General features: G+C 42.2%; 1 protein-coding gene across 1 annotated transcript; it reads right to left on the minus strand.

Annotated features, from left to right (window-relative positions):
• Positions 1–1,255: 1,255 nt before the first annotated feature.
• On the minus strand, positions 1,256–20,713 carry TMBIM6 (transmembrane BAX inhibitor motif containing 6). The gene is made up of 10 exons (XM_075852223.1): positions 20,605–20,713; positions 14,324–14,415; positions 11,964–12,072; positions 10,342–10,462; positions 8,920–8,968; positions 6,559–6,656; positions 6,268–6,347; positions 5,568–5,668; positions 3,492–3,567; positions 1,256–3,212 (listed from the first exon to the last, which is right to left on the minus strand). Exons 2-10 carry the CDS (start codon positions 14,377–14,379, stop codon positions 3,189–3,191), a joined length of 714 nt encoding a protein of 237 aa, XP_075708338.1. The 5' UTR covers positions 14,380–14,415; positions 20,605–20,713; the 3' UTR covers positions 1,256–3,188.
• Between the last annotated feature and the right edge of the window lie 926 nt (positions 20,714–21,639).

Consider the following 21,639-nt stretch of genomic DNA (forward strand, 5'->3'; position numbering starts at 1 on the left):
CCTTTACAGTAATGACTCATTACATGAATCATTGGCAGTGAAGAGGGTAAACAAGGGCATTTATATAGAGACCTATAAAGGGTTAAATTGCATCTGTTTCCTGATACAAACAATAAGCCATTGGCGTTACAATAAAAATAAATCACCGCTCAAAAGGGTACTTCTCCTCTGAGGAGAACGGAGACTAGCGAACACTTTTCCCCAGCACATGTGCGATAGACAAGAAGTCCTGATGCTGCACTTTGTACTCCTGGGCCTGTCCAGACGCTGGCTCTCAGGTATTCCAGGAAGAAGCTGAAAGGGCGAAACCCTGGGTTGGGCTACGATCTTGGCGTGCCACATGCTGCTTTTACTTGTTTGATGTGCTTTTATTTGCTTTATACTTAGTAAGTATACAATAAATTGTGCGGTGTTGAGTCTACCTACGGTGTTGCACTATTTTCCATCCTGGTCTTAAAGGGTAATCTATTTCGGATACCTGGAATACCTGAGCCAGCGTCTGGACGCCGATGCACTGTGGAACTACAGGGCCCAGGAGTACAAAGTGCAGCATCAGGACTTATTGCCTATCGCTCATGTTCTGGGGAAAAGGGTTATCCTCTGAAGAGAACGGAGACTGTAGCCAAGTACCATTTTGAGCGGTGATTTATCTTTTATTGCATTATATTTAGGCCTCGTTTACACGAGCGTGTGAGTTTTGTGCACGCAAAAAACACGGCGTTTTGCGTGCGCAAAAGGCACTTAATAGCTCCGTGTGTCATCAGCGTATGATGCGCGGCTGCGAGATTTTCTCGCAGCCGCCATTATGACACTCCGTTTGGATGTTTGTAAACAGAAAAGCACATGTTTGCTTTTCTGTTTACATTCAGTTTGACAGCTGTTGTGCAAATCACGCTGTTCGCACGGAAGTGCTTCCGTGCGGCATGGGTGGTTTTCACGCACCCATTGACATCAATGGGTGCGTGATGCGCGAACAGCGCACAAATATAGGGCGTCGTGAGTTTTTTTTTCAGCGGACTCAAGTTGAGCAAAACTCACGGACTAATATAGGTCCATACGACACACGTAAAAAGCACGCGTGTCGCACGGACGCATATCACGCTCGTGTAAACGAGGCCTTAGGTTGTGTGGATCTCACCCTGTTGCCTGCTCCGGTCTAGCTTATTTTTAAAAAAAGTGGCATTGTTAGATTACAAAAAAAAAGAAAAAAAAAAAAAGAGAGATGGCCTTTTCATTCAATAAAGGACAAGTCCAATGTGTTCTGTAATTTTTATTTTAGTACTGTAAAGAATTTTTACAAATTAATCCATAGTTTGGTATATCAATCAAAAAGTTCCACTGTGTTCACAGTCAGAGTTATGTCTGCAATCAGAGAAATCACTGCACTATAAAATAAAGTTATGAAAACTTGTTATACATTTTCACATAGAATTTTCTTCTTTATTCAACGTAATTCTTGGCACTGTTTCTAAAGCAGCTTGCCGTATCCCTAAAAGCATGCAGGGGTGAGGGCAAGGGTTGAGTAGGGACAGCAGAAGAAAGTAACACTTTAATCCAACCTCCTGCACAAAGTTTTAGACCTTAAACTGCTAATTTGTTACACCATCAAAAGAAGAAAAAAAAATCATAGGGAACAATCAAGTAAATTACCATACATACTCTATTTTCATCGCCAATCACAGGCAATGAGGCGGATGCCACGGTACGTACGGATACAAATACTACCTCCTTACTCAATAATAATCCCCTCACATGGTGGATCATTTTTACGCAGGGTGGAAAAGCTCAGAAGATCAAGCTTCTGGGAGGAGGTCATATCCCAGCCACTGTAAAAATGGATTTTGCAGAGATCCAGCTGATTGGTCTAAGGAAAAGCTTGATCAGATCTTCTTTAATCTCATCACGCAGGAAAATGGCCAAATCAGAAGATTAACCAGTCACTCAATTTTTGGATGAAATGTAAAGATCTGGGCTGGCATTGCGAGCATAAAGATCCAATCACTAGACGTGAAGATGGACTTCATCTATACAATATACTGTCACTCACATAACCCACGGAAATATTTGTTATCTACTCAAAAGCATGTCTACGAAATCTAAGATTACACACAATTACAGCTTATCAATACTTTTTTGTGCAGGGGTTTTATTTGGATTTGCCTTCTTACATAATAAGTGAAGACACAATAGGTTTGTGTCTTGAGATCTTCAATGTTAGGACACTTGATCCTGGCAAGCTGGCAATGATATCAAAGGGAGAGGGGGGGGGGGACTGTACAGATCTTTTTGCTCTAATATTTATACAGTGCTTAAATCATTCCTACTTCCTTCAGGGGATGGCAACTTGATCGTTGAATAAACACAAGATTTGGCAGAAAGCAGGGAAGCGAACACAGCTTTTACAAGTCAGGTTTGAACAATTGTGTTTCAGCTAGGCACGCGCACAGCAAAGTGACAGGGCCTCCGCTGGTCCATTCTTTTACGAGGGAGCACCAAATGATCTGGTGGTGGACTGTTCGTGCAAGTGGTTAAAAACAGCTAGTAGAGAAAAAGGTTAAATTAAGAGTCCCAGAGGCGACTGTGCTCAGACAAAAAAGAAACCAATAGATTCCAGTAAAGTTGTTTTATCCTTCACACAGCCGGGAAATCCTTCCTTGCCTGATCGTGGAACACTAGTAGTGCAGAACTGGAGAAGCTAAACCCACCTCGCTCAAAACTCATGAGTACTCAATGTGCCACATGTTAACGCTAGATCAGATAGAATAGGGATTTAGAAATGTTTTCAACAGCAACTTACATATGATGCACAAATTCCATCACAAACTGGTCGATTCTTCCTTAAAAATAGACTTGCTCAGGAATACTGAGCCTCAAGTATGCCCCTTAAGATACCTCATAGTTGTTTGTTTTCTTCCAGTTTTTGTGCACCATGGCGATAAAATGGACATGAATCTTTAAGCACAAGACAACAAAATAAATGGAAAGTTCATAAAAGACAGTCAAATATTAAAAGGACTGGGAAAAAGAAGGAATAGAAAAAAAAAAAAAGTTTAAAAACCATACACAAGGGAGTTTTTCCAAGCTTTTCATTACACCATGGAACACAGAATTAACAGAAAGAAATACGAAGAGAAAAAAAAAGTATGAAACCAAAAAGGGCATCAGTAAGATGATGGGTTGTTGTCGTCTTATTTTCTCTCTTTCTTCTTGTCCTAGAGAAAAATAATAAATAACTTAGTACATAATCCATCCACAACAACAGCCAACATTAACCATTTGATGCAGAAATGCCGCTTTATACTCTTGGCAAGGAAGTACCAGGATGGATAAGACATAGTCAATGGATTACTTGTAAGGCCTGAAGGGGCAAATACGATACCTTTATACATCAGTTTTAAAAGTTTAAGATAATAAATAAAAATTGCCATCAGGGAACTCAATTAGAGTATTGGCTAAACATATTCTTTTGAAGGCAGTTGCAGAGTACATACCTTCTCATTCATAGCCAAGATTATCATGAGTTTCCTGAAGATGGTGATGAAATCAAGAAACAGGTCCACACAGTGCCTACAAAGAGAAGAAAACACTGTGGTAAACGGCATCCTTAGTATAGTCTCTTCTTTAAAGAAACATGTCAGTTTACAAGAAATTAGTTTAAAGAGGCTCTGTCACCAGATTTTGCAACCCCTATCTGCTATTGCAGCAGATCGGCGCTGCAATGTAGATTACAGTAACGTTTTTATTTTTTAAAAACGAGCATTTTTGGCCAAGTTATGGCCATTTTTTTATTTATGCAAATGAGGCTTGCAAAAGTCCAAGTGGGCGTGTATTATGTGCGTACATCGGGGCGTTTTTACTACTTTTTCTAGCTGGGCGTTGTGTATAGAAGTATCATCCACTTCTCTTCAGAACGCCCAGCTTCTGGCAGTGCAGACACACAGCGTGTTCTCGAGAGATCACGCTGTGACGTCACTCACTTCCTGCCCCAGGTCCTGCATCGTGTCGGCCACATCGGCACCAGAGGCTACAGTTGATTCTGCAGCAGCATCAGCGTTTGCAGGTAAGTAGCTACATCGACTTACCTGCAAACGCTGATGCTGCTGCAGAATCAACTGTAGCCTCTGGTGCCGATGTGTCCTCGCTCGTCCGACACGATGCAGGACCTGGGGCAGGAAGTGAGTGACGTCACAGCGTGATCTCTCGAGAACACGCTGTGTGTCTGCACTGCCAGAAGCTGGGCGTTCTGAAGAGAAGTGGATGATACTTCTCGTCAGAACGCCCAGCTAGTAAAAGTAGTAAAAACGCCCCGATGTACGCACATAATACACGCCCACTTGGACTTTTGCAAGCCTCATTTGCATAAATACAAAAATGGTCATAACTTGGCAAAAAATGCTAGTTTTTTAAAAATAAAACCGTTACTGTAATCTACATTGCAGCGCCTATCTGCTGCAATAGCAGATAGGGGTTGCAAAATCTGGTGACAGCCTCTTTAAATAGAACGCATGTGTAAAAGTACATTTACAGGTTATAATTCTCCTTACACCAGCGAGAAGCGACAGCAGACTCGGGAAATTGTTTCGACCATTACAACTATTGTACTATTAACACTTCCAATCTAACTAGTAATACAGAACAGTAGGACAATTGCTACATGTAAATAGGCCTTTACATATATTTAGTCACAAGATCTATGTCAACATAATACAACTCGGTTTGGTAAGGCGATGTTCACACGTTCTTGCTTTCATGAGGATTTAGGTGCAGATTACGCGATTTGAGTTTCACTAAATCCACTAATATTTTGCATCTAATGCAAGTGAATGGGATTTTTGTAACTTCATTTACATGCAGCGGAAAATCTGCGTGGAATAATGAACGCACTACAGATTTTAAAATCGACAACATGTTATTAAGTCAACTTCAAATATACACATATGTGATTGTGATAATATACGACAAGATCTGGTTCTTCAGTAAGTTGGTTGCTTGGACCACAAGACACTTCCCTGCATCCCATACATGAGTGTGTCAGCCATCATTGATCATCATACCAAATCTTGATTTGCATAGAATAATTATCAAGGGCAAATCTAAGTCATATCAAGTTGCAATATAAATATATTTGTTGGATATTGGCACAAGATCACAATATGCGTGTGTAAGCACTTAATACTATAGAAATTGTTTTCCTTAAAGGTAACCTGCTACGTTGGAAATGCAGGCTTATCTGCAGGCAGCAGGTTATAGAGCAAGTAGAGCGGAGCAGATTGATATATAGTTTTTGGGGAAATGACTTTATCTAAACCTATGCGGATTCTGAGGTTAGAAGTTGAGTGGGAGGTCCTACTTAATGATTGACAGCTATTTTTGTATGCACTCCAAAACAGGGAGGGCTGTCAATCACTAAGTAGGACCATCCACTGGAAGCCAAGAATGAGCAGAGTTAAACTATATATATATATAGATCTGCTCAGCTCCTCCTGCTGTATTGCATGATGCCCACAGAGAGGGCTGTCTTTTCAACATGCCATGTTCACTTTAAGATCAATAAGGTCATGTCTTACCATACGTAATCCTTGTCTCCCTTCTCAGCTTTATCAATAATGAGTTGAGTGTCAAATAGGACAAACCCACACATGACGAGCAGACCAACGTACATGTGCATCTGAAAGATAAATATAAAAAGCATTTATAGAATTAACATTCTACTTCTGGTTCTCAAAGCAACTATTATGAAATATAACGACTACCATTCATTTTAAAGGGTAACTAAAGTTTCAAAAAACTTCTTGACATGTCATAAGTTTTGATCAGTGGGCGTCCGAGCACTGAGACCCCCACCGATCGCTAAAATGAAGCGGCAGAAGCTCTCGGGTGAGCGCTGAGCCACTTAGTTTTGATCGGATTTTCTCGGAAAGCCAAGCATTTGGTGTATGGGCTCAATAGAACGTCTATGAGCCCGTACATTAATTGATCCGCTTTCCAAGAAAAGCCGATCAGAAATGGAACGGCTCAGCTCTCACCCGAGAGCTTCTGCCGCTTCATTTTAGATATCGGTGGGGGTCTCAGTGCTTGGACGCCCACCGGTTAAAACTTCTGACATCTCACTGTGACATGTCAGATGTTTTATCAAAGTTTAGTTACCCTTTAAGTATAATGACAAGAAGCAGTTCTTTCCAGGCATGAATAATACATAACCAGCCAACATGTTTAAAATATCACGGTGGCTCTTTTACAATCTTTCCAAGCAAAGTTGTTACTTACTTTGAAAAGAAAAACGGATCCAATGAAGATATTTGCCAAGGAGGAGAGAGTAAGCAGGCTGAGGCCAGACATAAGAATACCTGAGGAGAAATACATTGAAAAGCTATGATGTGTATATTTAATGCAGCAGTCCATACAATCCTGATCATCTAAGTAACATATGAAGAATATAAAAACTCAACATTCAGGTTACAAGCAACTTCAGGTTCTTAATGCTATACCTATATTTACCGATTGTATAAACCTATACCAAGAGGAGATGATGAATTGCCAAAGAAAAATAGCACTTACCTCCTAGGAAAAGGAAGCTGCGACTTGTTGAATACAGGGCACTGAGTGTGAAGCAGGTAAAGATCACAGCCGTGCCCAAGAAAGCAGTAGGAATGATGCTGTGGGGAGAGAAGAGATAGTTTGATCACATGAGAGTAAAATCATTGCAGCAATGTCAGGTTAAATCTCAGTATAGAGCCCCAGAACGAAGCACTGAACACGTGATTTTCAAATGGGCCCCCTACTCTAACTTCACTGCTCGTGTCATGATCAAGCAATCATAGGCTGTGTTCACTACCACATGGCAAAAACCATCAGAAGAATTTATTAAGACTGGCGTTTTATATGCCAGTTTTAATCCAGAACACACCGGAGTAAGATGCATCCAATTTATTAAGAGGCGCATCTCTGGCTATCCAGGCAACAGAAAGGGAAATATGCGCAAGCTACGAGCTGGCATACATTTCCGCTATAGTTTTTTTTTTTTTTTTTAAATAAAATCGTTTTTATTGACACGTATTTTCATAATATACAAACATTCAACGTAAGAGACAATAACATCCCACCCACCCAGACACTCCCTCCAATTTATCCCACCCACCCAGACGCTCCCTCCAACTTATCCCACCCACCCAGACGCTCCCTCCAACTTATCCCACCCACCCAGACGCTCCCTCCAACTTATCCCACCCACCCAGACGCTCCCTCCAACTTATCCCACCCACCCAGACGCTCCCTCCAACTTATCCCACCCACCCAGACGCTCCCTCCAACTTATCCCACCCACCCAGACGCTCCCTCCAACTTATCCCACCCACCCAGACCCTCCCTCCAACTTATCCCACCCACCCAGACGCTCCCTCCAACTTATCCCACCCACCCAGACGCTCCCTCCAACTTATCCCACCCACCCAGACGCTCCCTCCAACTTATCCCACCCACCCAGACCCTCCCTCCAACTTATCCCACCCACCCAGACCCTCCCTCCAACTTATCCCACCCACCCAGACCCTCCCTCCAACTTATCCCACCCACCCAGACCCTCCCTCCAACTTATCCCACCCACCCAGACCCTCCCTCCAACTTATCCCACCCACCCAGACCCTCCCTCCAACTTATCCCACCCACCCAGACGCTCCCTCCAACTTATCCCACCCACCCAGACCCTCCCTCCAACTTATCCCACCCACCCAGACCCTCCCTCCAACTTATCCCACCCACCCAGACGCTCCCTCCAACTTATCCCACCCACCCAGACCCTCCCTCCAACTTATCCCACCCACCCAGACGCTCCCTCCAACTTATCCCACCCACCCAGACGCTCCCTCCAACTTATCCCACCCACCCAGACCCTCCCTCCAACTTATCCCACCCACCCAGACCCTCCCTCCAACTTATCCCACCCACCCAGACGCTCCCTCCAACTTATCCCACCCACCCAGACGCTCCCTCCAACTTATCCCACCCACCCAGACGCTCCCTCCAACTTATCCCACCCACCCAGACGCTCCCTCCAACTTATCCCACCCACCCAGACGCTCCCTCCAACTTATCCCACCCACCCAGACGCTCCCTCCAACTTATCCCACCCACCCAGACGCTCCCTCCAACTTATCCCACCCACCCAGACGCTCCCTCCAACTTATCCCACCCACCCAGACGCTCCCTCCAACTTATCCCACCCACCCAGACCCTCCCTCCAACTTATCCCACCCACCCAGACGGTCCCTCCAACTTATCCCACCCACCCAGACCCTCCCTCCAACTTATCCCACCCACCCAGACCCTCCCTCCAACTTATCCCACCCACCCAGACACTCCCTCCAACTTATCCCACCCACCCAGACACTCCCTCCAACTTATCCCACCCACCCAGACACTCCCTCCTACTTATCCCACCCACCCAGACACTCCCTCCAACTTATCCCACCCATTTGCACAAATAATCAGTGCACCTAAATTTGCTACTTTTTTCTGCCAATATGGTAACAAAGAGCTTGATAAATTCCCCCCCCCCCCCCCGCCCCCTTTACATCACTTACTACTGCATTGTAACCTTGAAAAAAATAAGATTGGTAAATGTCCATTAGGTTGGATGCAGGCCCGAATTATTACGATTGGTGGAGACCCCTGGGCAAAACATTTGGTAGTGGTCCACATCCTACCACTGGGACCTGGATACCACCTATCGCAGCCATTTATAGAAGGGGTGACCGTGCCCTTAGGTCCCCAAGGTGGCAGAGACCCTGGGGTACATGCCCATTGTGCCATCCCTATAATCCTCTTCTGCCCGGATGATCCCATTACTAAAGCCTTCACGCCACATGACTAAGATTCAAGAACATAATTGAAAAAGAAGAGTAAGTTTTAACATGGTAATACCTGGGGTTAACTGCAATGCAGAGGTTTAAAATGGGACCCAATCCACAACCTGGAAGAATAAAGAAGGACATTAGTTTATTTTACTGTTTTTAGACATATACTCGATTATTTTTTTATCCCCTCCCCCCATTATAAATGCATATTTTCCACTATAGACGAAGAACAGAGGTGACATGTGCCTCAAAACAACTCCGTATTTTCAGACGTTTTTGGTCACTGCGTGTGAACATACCCTAACAGTCAGGGCATGTGCACACACAAACTCAAAACCATCTGAAAATACGGAGCTGTTTTTAGAGAAAACAGCCTCTGATTTTGAGGCGTTTTTGAAGCTGAAAATGAAGCTTCTTTTAATTTGGAGCTTCTTTTGAGGCGTTTCTCATAGTGTTCAATGGAACATCAGCTCCAAAAAACACCTCAAGAAGTGACAAGCAACTTCTTTTTAGGGAGTGTCTTTTTACGCTCCGTTTTTTAAAACAGAGGCGTAAAAAGACGCCACGTATGAACTAAACGCTGTTTTTCCCATCGATTTCAATGGGCAGATGTTTGTAGACGTTCAGATTCCGTTTTTTCAGGCGTTTTTTGTGGCGTAAACGCCCCGAAATACGCCTGAAAGCACTGCGTGTGAACATACCCTTACTGGGACCCCAACTAATTCCAAGAATAAAGGGCCAGGAAGCCCCTTCCTCCAGAATAGAAACCAGTGTATACAAAGTCTATCCTAAACATGTATCGGTCTTTACAAGAGGTAGGCTCGTAGCAAGCGTATCCACTAAGTGAGCAAACATATATTCATGAGCAGAGAAATGTATTAACACAGCTGTATATATGTTAAACCTGCAACAGTTTTATGTAAAAGGGTTTTCCAATCTTAGACATTCATGGCATATTCTATGGCATTGTCTGATAGATGTCGGTCCTAGATCTGGGACCCGCACCTATGTTGAGAACGGAAGTTTCTAGAGCCGTGCGTGGTTCTCTCCATTCTGCTGTATGGTTGTTACATAAACAGCCGAACAGCGATTGCTCGACTGTTTCTGTAACTCTTATTGAGCAGAAGGCAGAGAGCCATGCGCACGTGTGTCCCACTCTACACTAGTCTCTGGCTGGATTCTGCGACCAGCGGCCACCACACCAGGCGGAATGGAGTCGGGTGACCCTCATTCGCAATATAGGTTCGGGTCCTAGAGCTGGGACCCTCATATATCTAAGATGGGAAAACTTCTTTAATTACTGGGATTGTCATGTATCCAATTAATACATGGCTAAATGTGTCACACGAATGTGCTGGGTGCAGAAGTTTAATTTTGGTATTTATACAGGCAAGCAGATCCTGAGCTTCCAGGCAGAGACATTGCATGCTCCAAAATGATTATTTATTCGGTTTGAAGTCTGTGTAGGGGAAAAAAAGAAAAACCTCACCAGAGAAAAAGGCAAATGCAGCTAAGATTCCCAGGCGCTTCTTCTCATTATCATAGCTGTGAGGAGTAAACATTAGCCACAACATGGTGCCCAGAGTGCCCACAAAGGTGAGGAAGTTGCCCTGTATTGAAAGATGCAAAGGTAATTTACAGAAATGTCATAACAGTTGGTTAACCCTTTCAAGTTAGTTTTTTCATTCCCACCTTTCAAGAACCATGTCTTTTTTCGCTTTTTGTCAATATAGCCGTAAGAGGGCTTTGTTTTTAGGCCCTGTTCACACGGAGGTTTTTTTGACGCAGAAACCGCGCCGTAAAAATCCTCAAAAACCGCCCGCAAATGCCTCCCATTGATTTCAATGGGAGTTGGACGAGTTTTTTACCGCGAGTAAAAAAAACGCGTCGCGGTAAAAAGAAGCGTCGTGACCCATCTTGAGGCGGTTTCCGCCTCCAAAACCCCATTTCAATAAGTCAGAAAGAGGAAAAAAACGCCTCGACGAGTGTTTTGTCAAACCACTGTGCAAAAACCGTCTGGAGCAGTTTTTGCAGGAGGAATTTTCCTCCTGCAAAAAAATCCGTGTGAACACAGCCTGAACACTTACTGTAGAACCATAAAAAAAAATACAGATTTAATATAACATAATGAGAACATTTTAAGAATTATTTTGTTGGGGCGGAATGGGGAAAAAAAACCAGCAATACCTCCATTGTTTTTAGGGTTTCGTTTTACAGCATTCACGGTGTGATAAAAATGACATGTTTATTCTGCTGGTCGATACGAATACTGCTATACCAAATCTATAGGTTTTTTTTATGGTTCTACAGTACGTCTACAACATAAAAACAATTTGCTAAAAAAAATATGTTTTGTAACACCATATTCTGAGACCTATAACTTTTTTTTTATTTCTCTGTCGATGAAGCAACTCTGGCGTTTTTAAAGGCTATGTACACCTTTGAAAACATTTTTTTATTTTATTTTAAATAAAAATGTGTATTTTTTCCATTAGGCCCCCAGCTGCCATGACAACCAATCAGCACCCCTTGATCGCGTCTCGGGTGTCCAATGGGATGAAAGAGCCCCTCCTCTATCTAATAGCTTAGATTTTAGATAGAATATACAGCGGACACCCACAGCGTATGAAGGAGGCTCAGCCCATGAATCTGCTCCATAACCCCCCTCCCCTACCACTAGGATATACATTTACGTATTTTTGTAGGAAAGGGTTAATAGATCCCGAAATAGGGGATCTTGACAAACAATGAACAGCTTTATGGAAGTCTACTCGTGAGTTCTGCAGACATATGATGGATGACATTATAGGAGGGAGCACTGTAAGATTTATTCCATGGGAGGCCTCCATGCAAAGAGATACAAAGCTTCCTCGTCAGCCAGGAAGAGCTGAGGGAAGTGCAGGAAGGGGGAGAACATTGAAACAATGTACTCTCAAGGCCAACCAGAAAGAGCAAAACATAGGGACATTTACGGGGAGGAATTCGCTGTCTCCAGCAGGGACTTTGACTGTATAGCGTAAAGAAGCAACAAATACAATTGAGTTTATAGGTTATTGAACTAGACCCTGCACATGCAATAGAATAACATTGTATTTTATTAAAATTACTCACCTGCAGGAATCCGAATACCACATTTGCATAGGCACCAGCAGCAGCTACCAGCATGCAGAGGGCAAAGCAGCTATACACTCGTTTCAAGTGCTGCTGTGTGGAATGGGAACTGAAATAGAACAGCCAGTCACGACAAACGGGTTAATTAGGAACTCAACATTATTGTTCTTATCTTTCATTTGTAAAAAGAAACCAAAAAAAATCATACAGAACCCCCCGCATTATACGAACAGGTAAATAGCTGGGAGTCAATGACTAGTGTTGTTTTATCATTAAAAAAAATCAGGGTATATGTGTTCAGTTGCCAGCTACTCCTCGTTGATGAGAAAAAGACAAGCTGGCCACGGGCAGACAGGCGAAGTCATCGACTAGCTGAAAGCCTTCACACAACTTCCACATTAAAGGGGTTGTCCCGCCTCATCCAATTAAATCAAGTTTGGACGGCAAAGCTTATGTCAGAATAAAGAAACGGAGATGGTCTCAGTGTAACGGTCCTATGGATCCATGATCCCTGCAAATTCCTGGTTAGGCGGTGGACTCTTGATGCCATTATGCAAGGTCCCCTCCTACCAATGTCACTATAGACTTTCCCCCACATGCTCACCTTAGTGCTGTACGGTTATTGGGGGGGCTCCTAGCTACTGCTAGAGAAACAATGCTATGCACCTCTCCCAGCTCCTATTCTCCCCATTCCCTAATGTTCATCCACATCAGTATCTCATGAAATTGTAATCAATTATTTCATTATTCACTATTTACCGCTGCCTCACCAGGCGGGACAGGGGTTGGGTCACCTCTACATATGTGTGGGTTCCAGTGCTGGGTCCCACATCTATCAGATTTTCAGGGCATATCCTGTTGATATGCTATTAATGGAAACCTGTCAGGTGATTTATTTAGCCCAATCTGAGAGCAGAATATGATAGAGGGAGAGAAGCTGAGATCTATTAGTAAATCCTGACAGGACTCCCAGGAGAGGCAGCGAGTCCTGCTCAGTCCTGACATGTACATATATATATAGTTGTCAATCATTGTGTGTGGACGGGGTTAGCAGGACTCTCATCATCTCTCCTAGGAGTCCTGTCAGGATTTACTCTTCTTTTTACAGGATCTTTAGAAATCTCGCTATAAAATCATATAAACCTATAGATCACCACGCTCAGCTCATCTCCCTCGATCATATGCTGCTCTCAGATAGGGCTGCATGAAATCACCTGACAGGTTCCCTTTAAATGTATTAGATGGGAATAACCCTATAGGTCTATGATTAACTCAAAGCGAACCTGTCACCAGCATTTCATCTATTAAACCAGCATTACCTGGTGGTAGTGGGTGAAAAATAATTTTTATGTAAACTATAATATTCTCCTAAGTAGGCTCTGTACTTTAGTATTCAATATTTTTAGTGGTCCCGTGCTGTATGCTAATAAGCATAAGAGTCATATCTTTGTTTGAAAAGAGTCATATCTTCGTTCATATCTTCATTCCTCAAGCCTTTCAGAGTTAACCACTCCTTACTTTTGATTGACAGCTCCTCGCACCCCCCCAGGACACATGAAATCCCGTACTTGGGCATCAATCTCCTGTTCTGGTGCGTGCACACAATGGGACACAATAGCGGCGCATGCGCAGTAACTAGATTTGAGGCCCAGACGAAGCAGGGAAGGGTGTCAGACCATACAGGACGGGCTTATGCGCACTATCTCAGAAAAGATTCAGGACGGGCCAGTTTTCGGCGGTGGGCGGGCATAAGAAGAGGAACGAACAAGACTGCCGGATTACTACCATAAAAGGCGCAAAACGTTTGTAGACTGTTGTTTACAGTCGGAGGAGGAGTTTAGGAGAGGGGAAAACGGCAATGAACTCTTGACAGCAGCGGCCAGCGGTTCAATAGGTGGAATGTTGGTGACAGTTTCCCTTTAATACTCAATGCCCCGCAGGAGAACTCGTTTTTTTTTTAAATAAAATAAGACAAGGTATCCCAAACACACAACTGAACCAATAAATTAAAGGAAATCGTCATATCTGGGCCTATTCTGATCAAATGTACATGAATGGATAGAAACAAAAGCCCCCAATAAAATATGAAAATTGTATACTACACACACCATCAAGAGAATGACAATGAAAACTTGAGGAAACATAAGTTGTAGATCATCATCACAAGTTTGAAGCGGAAAAGAATTGACAGAAACTAGGAAGCTCAGAACATACTTTACCCCGTGATGTGATACCTCTTTTAAAGGCATCTGATAACGTTCATTAAACTGGCTTAAAAAGGTACGAAGAACTTGCCACATGGCTTAAGAAAACAGAATGTGAAGAGACAAAAACGAAAGGCATCATAGCAAAAAACTTACATGTGTGAAAACTTGAGGAGGGCATCCAGGTTGATATTCCGGTCAAGGAATTCCATAGTGGAAGTGATTATAGACGTCTTCTGCCTGAACTCCTGGAAAGTTGAAAATAAATGGTGTTAAAAACGTTACTAACTCAATGCAAAAAGAGCGCAACGTGAGCGTGGAGGGGAGAGCCTTGTCTGTGCGCCTGCTTTTAGAGACAAGCCTGGTACAATGATCAGACTGGTGTTTCTTCAGGGTGACTCACAGACATATGGAGGCCCATGGGGACTCCTTGATCTAGCTGGTGCAATTATTGCAGGCGGTTGCAAGAAAAATCATAGGCTCAGGCTTTTCCAAAGAGAATAGACATTGCTCTCTGTTGTAGAGTCCCACCACATGACAGTCATTAATAGTGCTAATGATTTCCCTTGGCAACAACGATTTCATATACGTATCTAAGGAATGGTAAATTAATACTTGAAATCCATAATAACAACATGTCGGAATGCAAAGTGATCAAATAATGGATATGCAGGTCACCGATTCATCTTATCATGAACCAAAAACGTTAGATATATAATTAAAAGAAAGCTGGTGGAGGCACTCTAACTTGTATTGTATGGGATTGACGCACTTGGTATACGGACTATGTATGCTGGGGAATCTGAAGTCAGAGAATACAATATATGTCCTAGAAATTGACAGGAACCCAACGTGTAATCCCACTGCGGTGTACAGATTTACCACATGTGTAAACATTGGGTTCCTGCATTGAGCGCTCACCATACTAAGTAATGGCATATTGCTAGGATATGCCAGTAATACTTGATCGGTGAGAGTCTGATTGGCGTAACGTCCACAAACCTTAGAACAGGGAGTGTTGCCCCTTCGGTTTACTCCGCACAGTGCTGCTCCAGATTAGAGGATTCGGTCATAAATGCCGCTCCACATGGTAAATACTAGTTGCTGCTTACGTTTCAGTATGTAAAAGCAGTGTCTGGGAGCAGGGACACTTTCTCCTGGTCTTCGGCTGACATTTTACGTAATATTTTTTCACCCACTGGAACATTTTACAAATGCAATAATCTAAAGGAAATCTTTCCCAGTGACAGGTGCCCTTTAAATGCAGCATCTGCGCCAATGCAGATCTGAAGAGAACGAATATCCATGCAGCCTGTTTAGTATTTGATTAACAAATAGAAATAATGCAAAACTTCAGAAATGAGAAACCTGGCGGTGTGTGTAGAATTATGCCATAAAAGCAACGACTAGATTGAGAACTTGGTATTACATAGATCAAGCATGAAGACACTTGCACTGCACTACATCCATGTGGTATGCTGTACAAGAATTACTCTTATCTAAGTCACCTTACACATATTTTTCCCACATTACCCTGACGCCTGACGTGGATATGTTCACGTGAACCACATTGTGGAGGAGGGGTATCCACCTAAATCTATTCATTTACGAGAAATTGAGGTAATACCAAAAGGTCATTGGCAGAGAATCAAATACATTGCTGCTGCCCTTCAGGTATATGAGCAGAGTACAGGAGCTGCACACAATGTTCTGTAAATGGAGGGAGGAAAATGACTGCAGGCCTTTACCAGAAATGGCTAACATGACAACTGGCCTTGTTGCCCCTAGCAACCAGAGCTCCGCTTTCATTTTTCCCACAACAGTAAACAAACAAAAAAAAATAAAGCTGTGCTCTGATTGGTGGTTATGGGCAACAAGGTCAATTTTCCTGTTAGGCCCCCTTTATCAGAACTGTCTATGTGGTCATGGGCATCACAATAGTCAATCTTGCACCATAAACAAAACCCATAATCTGCTGATGGTTCTGAGAATGTCGCCCATGGTGACCAAGCAGCTAATGATTTCTGCAATGTTTCGCTTAGGCTCTGTTCACATCTGCGTTCATTAATTCTGCTGTTCTACTCCATCATAGAAGCAGAATAACAAAATTAACAGGGTGCCATATCCAGCGCACGACAGACACCGACGGCACCTGACGGACCCCATTGACTTATAATGGGGTCTGTCGTGGTGTCTTACATTTTCCCTGAAAAAATGAATGCTACTCTATTTGTTCCATCAAATATGACGGATTCTGCACAGCACGAGGCTGGACTCACACAAGCGGCTATTGACACTTTACAATAATTTATGTCTCAGAGATTTGTAGGTAAACATGACGGCAGCACATGAAGCGCTCACCATTATACGAGCATATTCCTAATAATCCATTTTTATAGAGCTGTGATTTACTTGATATGTGACAGCGTACAACCCCGCCATCATAACAGGATGAAAAGAATTATCACCCAGCAAATGCAACTGGTTGTATAACCAACTAATCCCAGAAAACCTTTTTAATCCCAGGAAAGAAGCTGGAAACTCAGAATAGAGCTCCGGTACCTTCAGAATTTCAATGAATTTTTTCCACTTTAACAAGTGATAACCCAGTTTATTATTGAGCAACTTGTACACCGTAATGGAGAACATAGAAGCCGGAAAAGCAAGTTCAACCAGAATATTTTAAAGAAAACTTCTACTTTAACCCCTTAATGACATGGCCAATTTTCATTTACATTTTTTCCTTCCTGCCTTTTAAAGGCCGTAACTTTTAAATTTTTTCGCCGACATATCCGTATGAGGCTTCTTTTTTGCGGGACCAGTTGTAGTTTTTCATGGCACCATTTAATGTACCATATAACGTACTGGGAAAACAAAAAATATATATATTTGTGGGGTGAAATGGGCAAAAAAAGGCAATTGCACCCTTTTTGGGGTTTAATTTTTACTATGTTCATCGTGCAGTAAAAATCGACGTGTTCACTTTATTCTACGGGTTGATACGATTACGGCAATACCCATTTTTTTTTTTTTTTTTTTTTTATGTTGTACCACTTTTATAAAATCTATTTGTTAAAGAAAAAAATTGTTTTGTGTCGCAATATTCTGAGAGACATAACTTATTTTTGTGTCAATTTAGCGATGTGATGGCTTAAGGCGAGCTGTAGTTTTAACTGGTACCATTTTGGGGTACAATCGACGTTTTGATCACTTTTTATTCAATTTTTTGGAGGATTTAAGGTGATAAAAAAAAACAGCCACTTGGGCGTTTTTCGTTTTTTTACAGTGTTCACCAACTGGGTTAAATAATATTATATTGCAATAGTTTAGGCTTTTGTGGACGCGGCGATACCAGTTATGTTAAAAATGGGAAAAGGTTTTTGAACTTGGGCTTTTTGAACTTTTAATATATTTTTTTTGTTCATAAATAAAAACCTTTATTGGACTGTTTTTTTTACTTGAACCAGTGATGGTTGGACGGCTTACTAATCTATTGCTGTATATCGATATACTGACTGTCTTCTCTAGAGCCCTGCCGGAGGCAGGACTTTATAGGTGTACAAAGATGGCAGACCTGAGGGACCCCAGGCTGCCATGCCAACCTTTGACACCCAGCGATCACTGGCTTTAAAATACTGATGCAAAATATTGACCAAATCTGAAATCAGAATAAATTCCGCTGCATCGGAATAAATAAACAGAGCGGGGAGCCGTTAAATCCCCCTTCATGTGTACTCAGAATCCTGACACTTCTGAATCTTTTCTGTGAGATTTACAGCAACGGATACGAAATCTCGTTTATCTCGTAATCTCGCAAGATTTCGTATCCGTTGCTGTAATCTCACAGAAAAGAGTCAGAAGTGTCAGGATTCTGAGTACACATGACGTCCAGGCTGGATGGTCATGTGTATTCATTATCAGGACACTGTAGTAATGTTAGTGTTTGTGTATGTGGCTGCACATAGTGATATAACTATATCGCTAGTGCAGTGTAAATGAATGGAGAGGAGTGCATGATGCTGATTGGTCAGCGTCATGCACTCCTCTGTACAACGCCCACTTGGTCTAAAGTAAAAGTACGCCCACTTGGGCATTAAGAAAGCTCATTAGCATAAATCAAAATCGCTCCTAACGTTGTGAAAAAAGATCGTTTTTTTAAATAAAAAGCATTACTGTCACCTACATTACAGCGCCGATCTCCATATGTAGGAGATAGGGCACTTATAATGTGGTGACAGAGCCTCTTTAAAAAACAAGCTAGAGTAATACGCAACAAATATATTAGGAGGCACGCGCTTCCTAATAAATTTATTGCATCTTCGGCAGTCCGTGCGAAACAAAATTAAAATTTGCGCCAGCCGCGAGCTGGCATAGATTTCCACTATAATTTATGCCAGTTTCTGGCGTAAACTATAGTAAATGCGTTGGATCGTGGATAACCACACTCTCTTAAAGTAAGCCCCGCCTAATTTTTTCTTTTAAAGTGTCCAGAGTGGGGGAAATTACCAAAAAAGTGCCAACGTTTGTGACTTTTCGGTCGTTTTCGACATTTCTATGCCAGAAAACTGGTGTGTTGCTCCTCAATAAACTATCATTCACCTGTTAGATACCTGGACAGTGGTAATTGAATATCAGGGTTCACATGACGTATGGGTCCGCAGTCACATGACTGACGCCATGTTCTGTTTATATATTGCTCATACTACAGGAAGGATCTTAGATCAGCGCAGTAGCCTCAGTGTAAAATATATATATATATATATATATATACACACACACACACACACACACACACACACACACTGAGACTACCTGCTCTGATATAAGAAAGGTATGAGAGCATAATTTTAAAACTTGTAAAATTAAATAAATTAGAAAAACTGGATAACCACTTTAAATCTGCCTGCAAAACAACGCTGTGTGAACCCAGCCTAATAATTCTTTATAGCTGCAACATGTGTTACTATTTAACTGAAGAGAAGAAAAAAAACTGTAACAAAAAAGATTGATCAAAGTTCACCAAAATACAACCACTTTCCCCGCACAGAAATAATCTATTAACCAACCAGTCACAGACCCACGGCATCCATGTTACGTAATGACAAACCAAGTCTACATAATACAAGACGGCTGTTTAAACTTGGGCTCGTTCACACTTTGCATATTTCTACAGGTTTGTTGTTATTTCTTTTAGCAGTGAAAAAAAACCATAGCGATGTGATTTTTCGATCCTTCCTGTAGTAGGAGCAATATATAAACAAATGCAACAGGTTTTTATGCAGGTGACGCCATGGACTCTAAAAACAGACACCTGGTTATAAAGGGGTTTCCTTCTAAGACAATGATGGCATATATGCCACCAATGTCCGAGCAGGACGCAGAGGGGGGGGGGGGGGGGGTACCACTGTCAGCGAAAAGGCAGCAGCCTAGGGAAACGTTGTGCACTTTCAGCTTACATTGGCGGTCGTATCCCTTTTTATTTTTGGATCATGTACCTAAAGTTTTTTGATTTTTACACTTCTGACCTTTTTTCTCTAAATATCAGATAATCCAACATGTCGGGTCCTATTGATGCTAAATGAGATACATTTTACTGTATTTCTATTATTTCCTTCTCACACAAGGTTCCACACCCTAAATACCTGTAACCCTGAGAATAAAGGTGGACTCTACTATTCACTGCAGCAGAAACATTTTGGAACACGCAATTTATGTGGAAATTTCCCTTTCATAATGTTTGGCGCGGACAAGACTTTTATTTATTTTGGAGCGCCTTACACAAGTCCTGTTTACTGATCCAAGACTTATCAACTATAGAACGGTCACAGTCATTGCTGTGCCATCGTCAGTGCCACCATACACCATTAGCATGCCACACTCCACCAGCTGTCTGCATTTATATTAACCGATCATCTGGTGTGGGAGAAGTCCAGTACAAGACCCTGAATATACATGTCACATAATGGCTGGGGACTTTCACTTTCACAATAATCCCCACTCATGACGTCATTCATACCCGCAGTTATAATAGCTTTCTTGTATAATACAGCAGATGTCGTGTCCTGTCTATATTGCCACAGTGTTGCAATGCTGTCATCATGTTGTGTAATGCTGCCAGTCACCTGTGCCCAATCCTTGTCAACAAGGAACCGCACGTCGTTACCGTGGCAGAGCTATGTACATAGAAGACATACAGGGGGGGGGGGGGTGTATGTGTATGTGTATATATATATATATATATATATACATACATACACACACACATACATACACTCATACGCGAGATAGGCCGGCGGTTTCACGCGGGTGTTCCTAGCAGGCCCGTGCTTTCTCTACAGAAGCTACAAAGGCCGGAATGGCTGCCACCACCCTGGCGTCGTCACGACATTTCCCTGAGTCTCTACTTTGTATCTTATTCCCGAATCCCAGGCACTCACCTGTCTCTTGACTAAAAGCCTCGGTGTCGCCTCTCCGTTTGTCCCTTCACTTCCGCCGTACGTGTCACACCACCAGATCGAGGCCCCGCCCCCTCACCACTTTTGTTCTAGCTGCAGGAGGAGCGTCGCGTTACGTCTGCAGACTTCGAAACTGTATTCTGCCTCGAGCTGCCATTGGCTGTCGGATAAGTCACTAACTGTATGCTATCCAATCAGAATCGCTGATATGTGACATTTTCTCCTGTTTATTTTTATGCTCCACAGCGCTCTTAGTGGGGGTAAATAAGCATTGTTTATCTTGATGTTTTTGCAGGCTGCTGCTCCCATATCATGAGTGCGGCAAGAAAAGTCCTTTCATTTTTAACCCCTTAATGACCAGCCTATTTTAGACCTTAATGACCAAGCTATTTTTTACGTTTTTCCATCGTCGCATTCCAAGAGCTATACATTTTTTATTTTTCCGTCGACATAGCTGTATAAGGTCTTGTTTTTTGCGGGACAAGTTGTAATTTTTAATAGCACCATTTTGGGGTACATATAATTTATTGATTAACTTTTTTGGGGGGTAATGAAAAAAACCCATAAATTTAGTCACAATTTTATGCGTCTTAGATTTTACGCTGTTTACTGTGTGGTATAGATAACATAATATCTTTATTCAGCGGGTCATTACGATTGTGGCGATACCAAATTTGTTTAGATTTTGTATGTTTTACTACGTTTACACAGTAAAAACATTTTATTTTCAAAATGATTTGTTTTCGTGTCGCCATGTTTTAAGAGCCATAATTTTATTTTATTTTTACGCCGATGCAGTTGTAGGAGGGCTTGTTTTTTGCGGGACGACTAGAAGTTTTTATTGGTACCATTTTGGAGTAGATGTGACTTTTTGATCACTTTTTATCAATTTTTTTTGAAGGCAGGATGAACAGAAAACAGCAATTCTGGCAGTTTTTTTACGGCGTTCACTGTGCGGGTTAAATAACGTAAAAGCTTTATAGGTGGGGTCGTTACGGACGCAATATGTGTAGTGTT

Source organism: Rhinoderma darwinii, chromosome 2 (genome assembly GCF_050947455.1).
Source record: "Rhinoderma darwinii isolate aRhiDar2 chromosome 2, aRhiDar2.hap1, whole genome shotgun sequence".
Lineage (NCBI taxonomy): Eukaryota > Metazoa > Chordata > Amphibia > Anura > Rhinodermatidae > Rhinoderma > Rhinoderma darwinii.